Here is a 16,909-nt window from a genome sequence, read left to right as displayed (position 1 = left end):
CTGGGAATCTGCCCCTTCACCTCAGATGCTCCTTGCTTACCTCTTCCCTATAAGGGGCACCTGCCCTACCCCTCTTCACCAGGGAAGTGCTGCCAATGGGCATGGCCACCGGATTTCATTGCAAGCACAGGAGCTCTGAGGAACTTGTCAAGGGGCCTCTCAACCAATCCTAGAGGAGTACCCTGCTTTTATCAGTTTAAAAAAACAGGCTTCTAAGATAGTTTTGTGGGGAGTAAGAAATCTGTGGCATTAAAAAAAAATTGTAACTTTTCTTGAAACGTTTAAAAAGTTTTTTGAAAAACAGACAAGATGATCTAATATTCCTTTCAAAGCTCTCAAACACTTCAGCAGTCCCTCCTCCCCCATCTCTGCCGGTGCCTCAGACCTCTCCGTGGGTGGGAAGACAGTAAGGAACACTTTACAGGCAGTATTTCTCCCTGGGCTCCAGTCATCCTGCTTCTAATGGGTCTCGGGCAGCTGTCCCAGGCCAGATAAGTCACATTAAAGCTGAGAACAAAACCAAAGGCTTGGGTTTCTTTTTAAATTAGGAGCGGGGGAAAATGTGCCACTTGAAGCTCTCAAATGGTCTGGGTTCCTGGAAACTGCTGATGTGCTTTGGAAAGATGTCTTAAATCATCACGCTCTTAGGTTCATCCTCGTTGGGGGAACTCTGGGACAGTTTTCTGCTTTGTTTTGGTAGGAAGTTGTTGTAAATAGTGGTATTCATTTGCCTGCACTGGTGTCAGGCTGAGGAATTAGAGGGGACAGAAAATTAGTATTTATCTAGATTACACTGAGCTTCAGGGTCTAGATGTCGATTAGCTGGAGAACCCTGAGGGCAAGCCCGAATGTCCCCATTCTGCAGACGAGTGCCTTCCAGAAAGTAATGTCACATTCCACACAGCTGGAATGATGGGAAGCCAGGGCTCAAACCAGGTCTGGCCAATGAGGTTCTCTACCGTGTCCTGCAGAGAACATGGAGATTTAAAGAAAAGCTCCTTTGGGGAAATTCCCCTGGGGACCAGGGACTTTCATAAATAGGGTACCACTGAATTTGCCTTTAAAATGTGAACAATTTCAGGACAATGCTAAAGTGGATGGAAAGCAAGGACATCAGATACAAGATTCTGTTCTGGGGACACTGGGATTCCTCTTCATCCAGCAGGAGAGACAAACACCTTCCATGCCAAGAGCAAGGTTACCCAGGAGAAATGGAGGTAGGTGGCCAAGCCCAGAGTGGAACTACTTCACATCATAACCCTCCAGACTTGTTCCATTTACAAGCCCAAGGCCATGGCCACACTCTCTGAAGGGTATGGCAGCCAGGACTCTGGTCTGCTCTGCCAGGGTTGGGGGAGTGCAGGACATAAATCTAACATAAAACCTCACTGAGCAGGTTTTCAGAAGGAACCTCACCAGGGAAAAATATCCAAACTGCATCTTGGTTCTGAGGCCAAACCAGAAGCTCTGTGCACTCATGAATCAGACCTACTGATCTAGAGGTTAAAAGAAAGAAGGGTCCCTTTCCACTTCTTTGAATCCCTCTGCTTTTCTCCATCCTTCATGAAAGCTGAAAATTAACATAGTGGTTAGCACATTGCTGATGTTGATGGTCTGAAACATGCAGAAAGTCTTGTCATCCCCAACCAGGGGAGTACCCATAGTCAAGGTGTATTCATCACACCATCTTATTGTTTTGTATTTATGATGCTTACTAGCTCTAGAAAGACAGCCCCTGTTAGGGCTAGCCACTCCCTGAAGATAGTAAGTGACTCTTTTCCAGAGCACTTTCATATACAAACCAACTGATCCAGAGCCCAAGCCCACCACCTGCTCCATCAGCTTTAACACTCAGAGCACCATCCACCTGCCTTTATCACTGCAAGACAGGTACCAGATAATGAGGGACAACACCTGTGCCCCCTAGCCCATTGAAAACTTTCAAAGTAGCTAGCTCTGCTTAGCCAACTTTGTCCAATCTAAAAAAAAATAATAAGATTCTTACCCATGTCTCCCCTTACTTCCTCTGCGTCCTTACTGCCCCTGTGCTTCTACATGTGGCCCTCCATGGTGTAGTATGCACCCTTCTCCTGGAAACTGTGAGCAACAAACTAGTTTTCGACCACAGTTGCATCCTACCCATTGGCCTCACCATTCCTAATCAATAATAAACCTGCATGTTTAAAACAGAGGTCAGACCCTCCAAAACCCATTTGTCTCTTCTTCTTCTTGCAGAGGGTCTTAAAGAGCAGTCAAAGGCACTGGCCACTCCAACAGAATTTCATTCTCACCAAGAACCACAAACAGCCAGCTTGGTCCTCAGTAAGGGTCAAGTGAAGCAGAGGGAAGGGACAGTTGTTTAGATGATTCACTGGCAGAAAGTTCTTGCAGTATCATCTGTGCCGGCAACTGAGCAAAGCAACACTACACTAAATTAAATGGGCAAATGAACTAAACAGACACTTCTCCAAAGAAGAAATACAAATGGCCAACAAATACATGAAAAGATGTTCAACATCTAGCCATTGGGGACTTAAAAATCAAAACTACACTAAAACTTCATCTCACTCCAGTTAGAATGGCAGCCATCAAAAACACAAACAATAACAAATGCTGGAGGAGATGTGTTAGAAAGGAACATGTTTACACTGTTGGTGGGATTGCAAATTAGTACAACCACTATGGAAGTTCCTCCAAAACTAGGAATGAAATCACCAAATAACGTAGCTATAGCAGTCCTTGGTATTTGTCCTAAACAATTAAAGTCATTATGCTACAGCATTACATGCTTATCCATGTTTACAGCAACACAATTCACAATAGTCACATTATGGAACCAGCCTAGGTATCTGTCAATAGATAAATAGATAATGTGGCATATGGATAAAGAAAACACACTATATATACTCAATGGAGTTCTACTCAGCCATAAAGAAGAATGAAATTATGTCATTTGCAGGAAAATGGATGGAACTTGAAAGCATTATGTTAAGTGAAAAAAAGCCAAACTCAAAAGGTCAAAGGTCATGTTTTCTCTCATATGGAAGCTAGAGAAAAAAAGGGGGAAAATGTTAAGGAATCTCATGAAAAATAGAAGAGAAACCAGTAGAGAAAAAGGATCAGGTTTGGGGACAGGGGGAGGAAGGAAAGGAGAGATACTAGAGAATGAAATTGACCAAATTATAATGTTATATTGTGTGCATGTACAAATATATAATGCTGTATTTCACTATTATGAATGATTGTAATGCACCAATAAAAAGAAAATACATGAATAAATAAATTAGGGAAACAAAACCACAATCAACAACAGCTCTTTGGCAGCCATTGGCTCCTGCAATAATCATCCTAGTGTCTACTACTACAGTAGTTTTGGAGAAATAACTTGATTAAAAATATACAAATTGAATTTACTATGCTCAACTGCAAAAAAATATATATACATACATACACACACATATATACATATTATATATGTATATATTCCTTCAAGGAGCTTTTAAAAGTGAAGATATTAGATGTATAAAAATGGAATACTCATAGTTAAAAGACATCCCCCCAAAACAATACTGGCACATATCCCTCCATGACATCCCTGTGAGTGATTAATCTAGAAATGTGTTTGCAAAAGTTCTTGTTTGTTTCAAAGTTAGGAAACAAATGTGTTTCCCTGCGAGAACAAAGTCCATAAATATTTTATGTAAGTGAGGGAAGTGAATTGAATTCATCCCAAGAACATTTGTCACCCACAGTGAGGCCCAGAAATCCACTCTGCCCACATCAGCCTCACAGCGTTTGCCCGTAAGGTGTTTGGAGGCCTCGTGTTAATGACATGCTCTCCATTTTATATCTTACTCACCCTTTAGCCAGTGTTGCTATGCCAACGTCAGTTAACTTCATTCCTACACCTATGGGGAGAGAGAGCAAGGACAGTTTGAGTTACTCAGGGATACTCAGAAAGGATCAGGGATCCACTCAGGGAAGGGGTAGAGAGCTCCTATGTCACCTCCCTTCCTGCAGAAATATACCCAATTCCTCCTGGTTTCCACCCCCAGAGGCCCAGAGACTGGCAGCCTTTCGACATGCACCCTACCTCAGGGGTGCAGTGGGGAAGGCAGACCCCTGATGCATCAGTGCCTGTGACTCAAGTTTTGCCTGGCTCGTCTCGCCCCTGGGATGGAGGAGGCTCAGCTGCTCTCTGATGCATCTGAAGTCTGTGTCCTTCCGTGAGCCTCCTCCCCAGAAACATTCTAACTTGGGCTTCCTTCTGGTTCCTAATTCCTCACTGAAAGTGGAAACCCTTACACAATGGAAGGAGGAACAGTCGTGGGCTGTGGCTGTGTCAAAGTCAACAGTGAGAAAGTTCAAGGCGACATGTGCTCAGCTCAAAGCCAAACCATGTTCCCATTTCCAAGAACATGGTTTCCCATCCACAGCTGAAGATTGTCTGGATTGGCTTTAGGCCCAGGGTTCCAGTCTTTTAAATAGTGGCCTGGGCATGCTGACATTTGGGATCCGTGGTCTGCCCCTTTGGCACTTGCCCTAACCTCTGTCCATTGAACTGTGGTTGGTTGGCAGGGAGGGTACCAAACCCCAAACTATTAAACAGCTACCTGAGCTACCAGCTCAGCAGAGAGCCATAGGTGTTTATGGTAGAATCCCAAACACACAACAGGGGCAGCTGGAAGAGTAGCCAGTGATGCAAGGAGAATGGACAGTCTATTGCCTTCCACTGTGAGGAGGGCAAGAGCCGGACTTTCTGCAGCAGAAGAATCACCTGTTATGGTTTAGGTACGAGGTTTGTGAGACAATGCAAGAATTTTCAGAAGTGAAATAATTAGATTATGAGATCTAATCAGTGGATTAATCCACTGATATAGATGAACTGGGTGTGGCTGGAGGAAGTAGGTCATAGAGGGCATGTCTCTGGGGTTTATATTTTGAGCCGAGCTTCTCTCTCTCTGCCTCCTGGTTGTTCGGTCCTGAGCTGCTTTTCTCTGCCAGGCCCTTCTGCTAGGATATTCTGCCTCCCCTCAGGGCCCAGAGCTGTGGAGTCAGCAGACCCTGGACTGAACCTTAGAAACTGGGCCAAAAGAGACTTTTCCTCCTCCATGTTGCTCTGTCAGGCCTTTTGGTCACCGACTCTCAATATCTGACTGAAGCACCCCCCTTGCTCACTCTGCCCCACCTCATCCTGCATCTGTTACCTCTCCCTGTTCTAGCAGGAAGAGAGAACATCTCTCTGATGCTCAGAGTGTAGAAGCACCGGGGCCTTTCTAACATATTTCCCCCCTAACCAAGTGCCCATTCTTTTCCTGTCTTTCCAGGGTGGCTCCTGCCCCAACCCAATGGACCCCACCTAGGTGAGCTAGTTTTATCACAGGGCATAGCATCCAAAATGCCACCCTATCAGCATCTGACTTGCTGGATGACAGACAGGTGGGGGTCTTCTCCTCTCCTCTCTCATTTCTGACTCTGGTTCTATATGGGCCAGGCTCTAAGGACCAGTCTCCCCACCACCAGCTGATGACCTGGCCACAAGAAGGCCAGGCAGCCTAGAAACCAGCCTGGACTGTGCAAGAAGGAACGAGCGTCTCCCACCAAGCCAACCCTGAGGATCGTATCTGATGACAATCTAGTTCTAGGGTTCTCCATCCCAGAGGCCCAGGAAAGGAAAGTTTGAAGGGTTAACGCTCTGATTCGGCAGTGTCTGCTTGAAGCACGTCAAACCATGGGACATGCTGCTTTTCAGAATGGTTAGTCAGACAGAAGCAATGAGCCGGGCTTTTCTGGAGTGCACCTGTGAGCTAAATTAGACATGGCACTTTGGGGGTGCCAGCGAGCATTTTAAAAGCCTCTTTCACAGTTGGTAACTAATTCATCTCATTCTCTGAAAGCTGCTAACCACTTAAACATATGTAAGAATACTCAACATGCTTGTATTATGGGGACTGTTGGTTTTTTTTAAGATATCAAATTGCAAAAGCCCTCTTTGGCCATCTTGTTTCATGGAAAGTATACTTAAAAATCACAGCTCTAAGTTGCACAAAAGTCTAATTTTTAAAGTCATTTGGCAAAAGGTCCTTGAACTTGGAGAATTGTTCTCCCTTGCTTCTCATAATTACCAACTGTCATTTTCAGTTTAGAAAAATAGAATATAATCTTTAAAAAGAAACTTCTCTCTCTGGGTTTAATAATTTGTCAGCAATTCAACCAAGGTTATTAACAATCACTAGAGAACAATGAATTAAATTCCAGTGTGCAGCTATTAAACTGAGCTGTGGATAATAGTGACCTACAGGTTGTTTCTGTTGGAAGGAAGGAAATTGGCAGCACCAGGAGTCTATTATCCAGAATTTGAGTTCTTGGGTCTTTCTGGCTCCTTAGAAGGCCTAATGATCTTACCAGAGAGCCAGGTCTTGGTTCCAAATCACAGACCCACTTTAACCCCACAAACCTGCAGGCCCCAGCACAATCCTATAAACAACTCAATGCACCAAGGGATGGAATAACTTTTAAGAGTTCAAGAAGAGGATGATTGATTTTGGGGTTTGCTTTAATTCTAGTTCCAATGTCCCAGTAAAATTATAAGAAGGGGGAGATATTACTTAGAGAATGGATGTTTTATTTCATGCCACATTGGTAGTGACAATAAAAACATTTTTTCCCAGCAGCAAAGTAAGTAGACACCATTATGAAATTCCATGCCAGCACATTTAACTGCACACATCATTTACAGAGAGATGTAATATTCCACTATAGTTGTTTACTAGTGCCTAGAAGCAAAACTAACTGTGCATGAAGCTCCAGGGCATTGTTTTTCAGTAGACAAACTCTATTTAATGCAAAATAAACTCTGAAGGAGGAAAGTTCGTGGGGGGGTTGGGGAGGCAACAACTATACCAACAGAGTCTAACTAGCATGAATAACCGTTAAGACAATGTTTCTGGTGTGTGAGTGTGTGGCAGCCAACGCTCTTCAAAGACTGAATCGTTATGGCTCACCATAAATTTGCATATCTGCCCATCTGCAGGACAGTAATGTTGCAGTCACAGTTGGTCTGCAAGGAGTCTCCAAGTGGGCTTAGGGGGAGAAAGGACAGTGTACATGCTGCTACCTTCTAACATCAGAGGACATTTGGAAAGATTGGGAAGTAAATCTTTTGCAAATTTGTTCATTTGTGGTATAATGGGAAAGCTTGCAATTCAGAGTCAGAGAATATGGGTTGGAATCTTGGACCAACTTACTATCGGAGTGGCAGCAATTAAATCACTGCTACCCAGCCTCAGTTTTCTCATCTACAAAATTGGGATCATGGTATCTTCTTTGTAAGATTATTATAAAGATTAAGTATATGTAGAAATCATACAAGTCTATAGTCTAGTTAATTATGCTGTGCCAAAGGCAGTCTCCTGATTCTACAGACAATGTGCTGTAGTCATGTTAGATGTTGTCATTAGACAAAGCCAGATGAAAGGTACATGGGGATCTATATATATTGCAAATTTTTGTGAATCTATAATTATTTCAAAAATAGGGAATATTTGGCTATGTGGCCATGCCTCAATAAACATTTCAGTATCTCACTCAGTCCTCACAACAACCTCACCTGGAAAGTACTGAAACAGAGAGGTGAGTCATTTGACCAAAGGCTGACAGCTAGGAAGTGGCAGGAAGGACATGCGTAGACAGTCCTGTTCTCACTCTAGCCACTTCTGAACACCATGGGCTCCATAGGCAGTGCCACCACCAGCATTTCTTTGCCCAAGAACTATCTCTGCCCACTCTTCCCAGCTTGGCTTGCCCAAATGTCAGGCAGGAGTGTAAACAGTTAGGTCCGCACCAAGGGCAGCCTTCAGCTGGTGCAGTGGGAGCTGGAGGATAAACACTGGGTGGTTCTGGGAAGTGCACTCTGCATAGGCTCCTTACCCACGGCAGTAACTGGCTGTGTATCCATGTGCCCTGTCAGCTGTCCATCCCTCTTTAGTCTCACTTCCTCACTCCTCTGTGTTGTTTCCAGGGACATGCCCCCCCCCACTCAAAGGCTATTTGTACTCAAATACAGTGGCCTTCAGGTCCTTCCTCTGCATCTGTAGCTTCCTCATCTTCAAATTCAACAGAAAATATTCCTCCAAAACTGAACCTCTATTGAATATGTACAAAGGGGGTTTGTTTGTTTGGTCATTATTCCCTAAACAATACAGAATTACTGTTTACATAGCATTTACATTGTATCAGGTACTATACTGTAAAGATGGTTTCAAACATGCAGGAGAATATGTGTAGCTTACGTGCAAACACTATGCCATTTTAAGTCAGGGGCTTAAGCATCCCCAGACTTGGGTATCCATTAGGGGTCCCAGAACCAATCCCCTGTATTACCAAGGGATGACAGTACTTGCCTTGCTCTGTTCCTGGTGAACCCTAATTATGACAACCCCTTTTCTTAAAGAAATGGTATTCCTAAAAATGTGTGTATACATTGAAAGCCTGCCTTAAATTCACCAGCGGGGACATAAGATCTGAAGCATTGTAAGGCCCTTTCACATATTAAGAATGGAATCTCACATCTCAATTTATCTTTTCCTGCATCTGGATTTTCATAGGTACTTCTGAGTTTGCACCTATTGAGGATATAACAATGAAGCCAATCTCTTCTGAGGTGGGAAAGCATTATTGGCATGAGTATTAAAGAGAATTTTATTATCGCATTCAGCAGGCCATTTCGGGCTCCTGGGTCAAACCGTGTTTCTGATGAGATATTAGGAACACCTTCTTTGGGTAAAGGTGCCTCAGGGTGTGCAGCAGACCCTCTTTCCCCTTCCCTTTCCTCCTTTCCTCACTCCTCCCCCTTAGGAGCATCCCAGACCCGCAGGGTCCCTGCAGCCAGGCAAGCTACTGTCCTCACCCTGCATGTCCGTGACCAGGAGGCAGCCGCTGGTTTTCTGGTACACCCAGTGCTGGAAGGTACAACACTTCTGACCAGCCTCCGTTTCTCTTCTCAAGAAGTTTATTTCCTTTCCATCTCTGATGGAATACTTCACAAATTCTCCAATCAGCTCCTCTTCCACTGTTGCATAAGGGATGTTGTTCTCAGGCCGATGGATGAGAAAAATAGGAATGATCCTGCAAGGCAGCAGAACATGGACACACATCCAGTTTCAGATGGAAAGAAAAACTGCTGGGCCATTCTATGCCCACGTGGAGCAGTAGGAGCTGCAGAATCAACCCCCGGGTTCTGGGTTCCATTAGATTTGGTTGTTCTCGTACTGGGGATGGAAACTGGACCTTGCACATACTAGGCAAAGGCTCTACCACTGAGCTACACCCCAGCCCTATCCATTAGATTTAGACTAAAAAAGAAAAAAATCCCCCAATTATTACATAATGAGAAAGAAGATGCATTTCTGTTTTTATTTATTTCTAGAATTAGAAATTCCTCCTTAGGTTTTATTTCAATTGCTCATGTAGAAATGAATGTCTTCATATGTTAATACCTTAATGTTGTGTTAGTCAAGGACTATAATCCGTCTATCCATCCACCACCTCCCCACCCATCCCACCTCCCCTCCACCCACCCATCTGTTCATCCTCCTTTCCTTCCACTCAGTCCACAAATGTTCATTCAGGAGCTTCTGTGTCAGACACTCTTCCAGACACTTCCACAAGCAGCAGTAAAGGAAACAGAGGTTCTGCTCTCGTGGATCTTACATTGAATGAGAGAGACAGACAAGAAACAAGTAAAAGCTCACAGCTGAGTGTTGGGTGGAAATAGAAAGCGGCGGGGAGGAGACATGCGGGTGGGAATGGGTGACATTTTATTTAAGGGGGGTCAGAGAAGTCCTTGTTGATGAATAAAGAGCATTTGAGGAGAGACCTGTGGGAAGTGAGTGGAGAACCATAAGGAATTCTAAGGCAAGATCATTCCAGGGGAAGGAAAAAAATAGTTCTAATTTTAAGATGAAAGTTCTGTGTGTCTTGTTAAAGAAATTTCAGGTGTTCCAGGTGAGGACAGAATGGCCAGATGGAAGCGGGCACATTTGGGGCAGTATCCCTGCCCCCTCTCACTGCAATCAGCCTGGCTGCCCAGGCTTCCTCAGCTGTGCTTGTCAATTTTGCAGGATTCAAGGGACGCTCTGAGGAACCCCTCTGGCCAATGACCCTGTACCCAGCACAAAGGTTCAGGGTTTGTCTGGGTTCTTATTAATCATGCAGCCCTGGCAGGGTGGGGGGACAGGGACAGAAACAAAGGTTGGGCATTATTCGGGTTCTTTATTAGCCTGGTCTCTGCCCAGTGGGAGCCATTTGCATAGACAATGTGATGCCATTGATATTCATGAATTCAAAAGCAAGCTGCTCCACTGTGGAGCGTTTTGTTTTGTTTTTTTTTTCTTCAAGATCCCATGTGCTTCTAAAAGAGAACTTCTCCAGGACCAAGCTCCATTGTCTGGAATTAAACACAGGGGTCACCCCAAGGGTCCAGAGCCTCTCTCTAGGCTGCAACTGTGGTTAAGCATGGGGGATTTGAGAGAAAGCAAGAATGTTGGCTCTGTGTGTGAGTGGTGTGTGTGTGTGTGTGTGTGTGTGTGTGTGTGTGTGTGTGTGTGTGTGTGTTCTTCCTCTAAAATCCTCTGATTTAGGTTCCATGAGCGTGAAATCTCTCCCAGATGTCCTTCTGAGGACCCTTATTCCTCTTTATATTGTCATCATTCATGTGGTCACAAATCCTCCCATTGCAAGAAGGGAAAGCAGTTTTTCACAGAAAAATGTCCTCACTTATATTCTATCTTGGGGTCTTGGCTAGTTTACTGCAGTGCTGATTGCTGATGAAGCCCATTAAGCTCCTACCTCCCCTGCCCCCACCACCACGCCCGGCAACGGCCCTTTCCAAGTCCCTATACCAATCTGATCTTAATAATTTTGTGTTCTTTTCTCCCAGAGGGCTCCGAATATGGGAAGAGGCAAGCTGCACAAAACCTGGGTCTACCCCTGCAGGGGAGGATTAGTGGCTTCAATCCTCCCTTCCTAAAAGAGGAACCTGACACAGAGACTGGGAAGAGGGGCAACAAACAAGAAGGATGACAGGGCGAGATTTGTGACACAGAACTGAACTCATCCCAGATCGCTGTCTCCGTATATTTAACAGAGAAGCTGAAGGATAAGGACAGTAGGCCCTGGGGACTTTCCCTAACTGTCACCCTGCCTTACCCAAATGAGTCACCAAAACTCCTCCCATGACCTGGCCCTGCTAAAACCCTACAAAATCCAGGCCCTTGTTGCAGCCCACCCCCGTTCTCCCCTCGAAAACGTGCCCCTCTGATGCTTATTAAAGAATGGCTGGTCCATTAAGGTCTGCCTCCATTTCCTTTTTCTTTTTGTATTCTCTTTCATGTACTTTGAAAAGCAATTGTGTTTTTTTTCTTTGCATTACATTATTATTTTTTCATTTGCTGACAAATACTTATGTAGTAAATAAGTATGTTAAATTTTCTTTTTGGCAACGAGCGGAAAGCATTAGAGACACTACTGGTTCTGCTCAACAACAGACCACCTAAGGGAAAGTATTGTTACCAGTTTGTGTGCCAACAGGGGCACTTGGACAAGCTCCCTCCTCCTTTCCCCTCCCAGGCCAGCTGTATAAATGGCTGCTCAGCCAGGATTTCCTGCATCTTCCTCCTTCCACTTAGCATGCAAATATGATCACACCCAGACACACAGGCCAGTAAACACAAGCTCCAGACGCCTCCAAATTTGCTGAGGCCAAAAAATATTGCTTCAATGACTGGATAAAAGCAATCAGTGTCATTTATCTCTGTAGGATTCCAGGAAGTGGCTACTGTGTTACCAGTAGCCTGATCACTGGTCCACTCTTCCCTGTCACATCACCGTATCTTATTTTCATCATAGGATTAATTACATTTGGACAGTGTCCTGGGTTTGCTCATTATTTAGACAATGTTATACCCATGAGAATAGATACCTTTTATTTTCTTTTTAATGTGGTAGATATATTTATTGAATGAATCAATCTAGCCAGTCATTTATTTACCCATGCATATTTGGAGGGGGGGGCGGGGGGGATGAGGTAGAGGTAGGGTACCAGGGATTGAACTCAGGGACACTCAACCTCAACCACTGAGCCACATCACCAGCTCTATTTTGTATTTTTATTTAGAGATAGGGTCTCACTGAGTTGCTTAGTGCCTCGCTTTTGCTGAGGCTGGCCTTGAACTCCTGATCCTACTGCCTCAGCCCCCCAACTGCTGGGGTTCTAGGAATGTGCCACAGCACCCTGCCCATGCATACATTTTTAAAGGATATTTATTAGGTCTCTTTCTGTGTGTCCCTGGAGTCCAGACATCCTCATGGGATTTACAGACAGAGACCAACCTTATCACTTGACATAACTCTCACCCTCACCCCTCCAGCCCTCCGAGTCCCCAGCAAATCAAGGTGGTAACAACCAAGGCAGGGTAGAGTCACTTACTCCGGCACTTCTCCAAAGCCTTCCAGGGGCTGTGCTTCAGCAGCGTAGATCTTGGCATAGTGTCTGGCAGTATTTTGAACATAGCATTCCTATATCACCAAACACATGGGAAATCCAAGTGATTAAAGAAATCAGAGTATCACCCAGTAATACCATTCCGGCAATTTTCCCAGTGTAGGTCACACCAATGGATTCCTGAACTCATCAAAAGAACATGTTTATTAATTTTATTGTTGTTGTTGTTCATGCTGGGGGTCAAACACTTCACCTGAGCTACATCTCCAGTCCCTGAAGCAGTAATTATCATAACCTAGAGTTGGTCACATACAGAGGAGCTCTGAGACAAGAAGGGACTACCCAGGCCAAGGTCAAGGGTATCCCAAACTATCACACTTCTAAACCAGCTGAAGTTCACCCCTGAACTACTCGGGCTGGCCCCTTGTCATGATGACAGACAACGCTGGGGTTGGGGGCTCCTGGTTTTGCTGTGAGATCTCCCCCTGCAATTCCTTTTCTAAGCTGTAATTTGCATAGTAAATAAGGACACTTTGACAAGAACTTCTGGCTCAGGAAAACCAAAGTGCATTCCGCTTCCCCCTCTTTTCTGAGTGGGAGTCTGTGTGCTGGGGGATTTTCTATGAGTGGCCATACTCAAGATGGAAAGCTCAATGAATGACAGGACCCGGGAGAGTCATCGAAGCTCAATCCACTAGGTTTTGGGTAAAAATGTTGAAAGGGCACTCAGTCTGTGAAAGAGCTAGACCCAACCCTCCTGACAGCTTACCAGTGCTGGTGTGGATAGTGAACCACAGGGGTCAGGTGAGCTGGGGAGGGGAGAAGTCAAAGCTACTCCTCCCCTGCCCTCCCCTCTCCTCCCCTCTGGCCTCAAGTTCTGCAGCTCGGTGACAGAGAGAGATGGGAACTTAGCTGGAGACTTGGGCCAATCTCTCCATATAGTTTATAGGCTGATTTGGAACCAAACTCAGAAAAGCAGGACATAAGACAAATGCTGACCCTTTTGAATACAACCCCCCCACCCCCATCCCCCCCACCCCCACCCACCTGCTCTATAACACAAAACACTCAAGAGTTTAGTGCTGATTTAATCTGTCACTGAGATCCTTGGGAATCCTATTGCTTCCAACCTCCACCTCCCCTATCATCCACGCCCAAGTAGATTCAAATCCCCTGGGGCCTTCTAGGGACAGAAATGACCATAGTTCAAATCAGAACTGGAGAGGCGTTTCCAGGCATTGGTGAAGTCCCAAATATCTGGTAAGAGACCAAGAAATTACTTCCAAGAACTAAGTGACCCCCCACCACTGGACTTTGATCTCTACTCCAAGACTAAAAGGCCCCCAGCATTCAGCCTCGATCCACATCCCAAACCGAGCAACCCCCAGCATTCAGCTTTTTCTACACCCCCCAAAGAGAAACGCCTTTGGGAGACCCCCTCATTCATTCTGAGTCTGATTTTCATCTCAGGTTACCTTGGTCACTCTCCTGCCTGAAGGGACACCTCTGGGCAGACAGACCCACCTGGGCAGCCAGTTTGTAGTTCCTTTGGATGAGCTCGTCGTTGTTTCTGGTCCCATAGGCGACTGCGTTGTGTACCTTGAGCACGCAGGCGTGACCCGGCTGGAAGACGGGCGTGAGGCCCTGCATCACGGTGCTGCGGAAGGCTTTGCGGTGCACCCCCTCCCCGAAGTGCAGCTCCTCGGTGGCAATCTGACCACGCAGGCGGTCCCCAAAGTAGTGGTCATTGAGGAAGTCCTCTTTGAAGATGAGCTGGCTAAATTCAATCTCTTCGCACCCTAAAACACAGCACAGTTTGGTTGGACAGATTATCTCCCAGTCCTGATCCTTGGAGAACGAGTGTCTCCACGTAAGGGTGAGGACAGGTTTGACCTGTTGAGCCAAGAGGGAGGAACCACACTTAACTGCTCACAGAGACACAGCTAAAGGGAGAGATGGTAGGGTTGTGGGAGAGGAAGTGTCGCTGAAGGAGGATCCCTGGGAGACCCCCGTAGGACACATGCAAGAGGAGACCAATTGGAGTGAAACTGGGGAGACCAGAAAAAGAACTGTAGACAGATCTGGAAATTAAAAGCAGAACCATGCAGAATAACTAAAAGCAAGTCAAAAAGATGGGTCAGGTGCCAGTGTAGAAGAGAGAGGAAGGACAAATGACCAGATCCGATAGTGTTGTATCAATCTTTTATCATGACTGGTGCCTTTTTTTGGGCATTTTTTCTAAGAATTCCCCTGCAAAAATCTTAACACTACAAATCACACACACATACACACACTCACTCATGTACCGTGTGTATATCTGTACTATACACAAAAAAGGAAGATTTTTTGCCCCCTTAAGAGTGATACTGCCTCACTTGAGAAAGCACATGAGATATATATTAAATAGGCAAAAATATAGGACAAAATATGAAAAGAATATTCTTTGAAGACAAGCTGAAAAAAAAGTAGACTTATTTTGGATTTATTTGTAAAAAGAAAAGTCAAATTGTTTCCTGAGTTTCCAAGCAGCTGTTTTTTTGGAGTTGATTCTATACATGCGTCAGATGATAATGGATTCAATCAGGATGCTCCATTTTAAACTAGAGATGACCAAATCAGACTTCTAACTTGCTGATAGAGGAAATAAGATGGCTTTCAATGAAACAAGATTGTTTTGATTTTTAAAAACACCTATTTCTCAGAGCTGATAGCTTTCTATACTTTTAAAAGATAAAAGTAATCAGGGGTGGTGTGAAAATCCCACTTTGTTTTTACACGGCATGTTTAGAGAAATGTTTTTCTCTTCTTTACAAAATGTTTTCAAATCATGTGCTTCGAGAGTAGCCTGTGAGGGGTACTAGCTATTAAAACTGGAAGGAAACCGAGCCTACGCTTAAGGAATATCGGTTAATATCTAGGCCTAGTTATTGTCAGAAAGAAAGAGGAAGGTAGGGGATTTTCAGATAGAAAACATGGGTGAATTGCTGGAGGCTGCCAGAAGGAAGAGGGTCTTGAGAAAACTGCTGTAAATGATTTCAAAGAGGCCATCTGAAGGCTGGGGAACCAGATTGGGCCACCCTTAAATGCACCTCTTGAGCAAAAGGACTGTGAACTGCAGATAATTAAGAAGCAGATGCAGGAAAGCCTTTGGCCTTCCTCTATTTGCCCAAATTAAAACATACATTTACAAAGACAAAAGATATCCCACCTACCCTTCTCTACCAGGGAGAATAAAGAGTATGCACTGTGGACAGCCTTGGACCCCTGAGGGTCTGGAGATAGCAGCCCCAGGCAATCTACATTGATCAGCTTCACTTGCTAGCTGTATCCACCATTTATATTTGCCTTCTGCAAGAAGCCACTTCTAGGAACTCTCTCCGTCTCGTCAATTCTCCAACAATTTACTGCTTCTTGTTTGAAGATGCTCTGTAAACTGGAATTCAAAATCACCTTTCAGGGAATGACTCAGTTCCTGGGTGTCTCCAAGGTAGACATAAAACATGCCTGATAGCGTACACTTCACCTTGTTTTTCTCCTGAGACCTGTCTTTTGGGGCCTGTTCCAACTAAGACCTCAGGAGGGTTGAATAAAAATATTTTTCTTCCCCTACAACTCCTGAGTAACCTGTCCTGGGCTCCAGTGGGGTGTTTTCTCAGGTGAGCTCTTAGGCGAGATTGTAACAGGTTGCATCTTACGAGACAGAACCAGAAGAAAACTTTTAATTTACAGTGAAGAGTGTAGTTTCATTTTATAGGTGAAAAATGGATAGGAACTGCTTTTTATACAACCCAAACCTTCTCAATTCTAGTTACATGATGAATTTCAGTTTAACAATTTGCTTCAAAGACCACTTAAAGAATATGGAAAGTGTTTTAATGCCAGAACCCAATAAACATGAGTCATATCTGCCACATCCTGTTTTCCTTCAAAAATCCCCAGATTTCTAAAATTCAGATATAAAATTCAAAGGTTAAAAAGTTTAGGTTTATGCTTTTGAACGAATCAAATCTGGGCTGGGAGTGCAGCTCGGTGGTGGAGCCCTGGTCTAGCTTGAGGCCTGGCTTGGATGCCAGTGTTGCAAACCTCCTTCCATTAAAACAACCCCCCCCAAAAAAAAATTAAATTAAAAAAAAACATTAAATTTAATTTAAAAATAAAAGTTGTTCCAGACAATATACTTAGAAATAGGAAGAAAAATAAATTTTGGTACAGTATTATATGGGGTATAGTTAACAATCCTGTCAGTTCCAACAGAAACTTAACAAGGATAAACCATGAAAGAAAAAAAAAATTTTTTTTTAGTACTGTTCTCTGTCTCTGGAAAGCCCCATGGAGAAAGAGCTGGAGTTTTAGCTGTAATGTGACTCCCTTTGCAGAAAAAGCAGGTTTGCACCTGCAACTTGGCAG

The 16,909-nt window shown here is 44.4% G+C and overlaps 1 protein-coding gene across 1 annotated transcript in view; it reads right to left on the bottom strand.

Moving 5' to 3' along the window:
- The window catches only part of Alpk2 (alpha kinase 2), a 76,285-nt gene that overhangs the window by 12,146 nt on the left and 47,230 nt on the right, over nucleotides 1–16,909 (bottom strand). Inside the window, exons 6-9 of the mRNA XM_005323027.5 lie at nucleotides 14,027–14,301; nucleotides 12,488–12,576; nucleotides 8,909–9,126; nucleotides 3,860–3,908 (exon numbers count right to left, since the gene is read on the bottom strand). Coding sequence (XP_005323084.2) covers nucleotides 3,860–3,908; nucleotides 8,909–9,126; nucleotides 12,488–12,576; nucleotides 14,027–14,301 — 631 coding nt within the window. The remainder of the gene's footprint in view (nucleotides 1–3,859; nucleotides 3,909–8,908; nucleotides 9,127–12,487; nucleotides 12,577–14,026; nucleotides 14,302–16,909) is intronic.

This window comes from Ictidomys tridecemlineatus, chromosome 13 (assembly GCF_052094955.1).
Source record: "Ictidomys tridecemlineatus isolate mIctTri1 chromosome 13, mIctTri1.hap1, whole genome shotgun sequence".
NCBI classification, from domain to species: domain Eukaryota; kingdom Metazoa; phylum Chordata; class Mammalia; order Rodentia; family Sciuridae; genus Ictidomys; species Ictidomys tridecemlineatus.
Note: the sequence above shows the minus strand (reverse complement) of the source record. Positions and strands in the feature narration are given on the sequence as shown.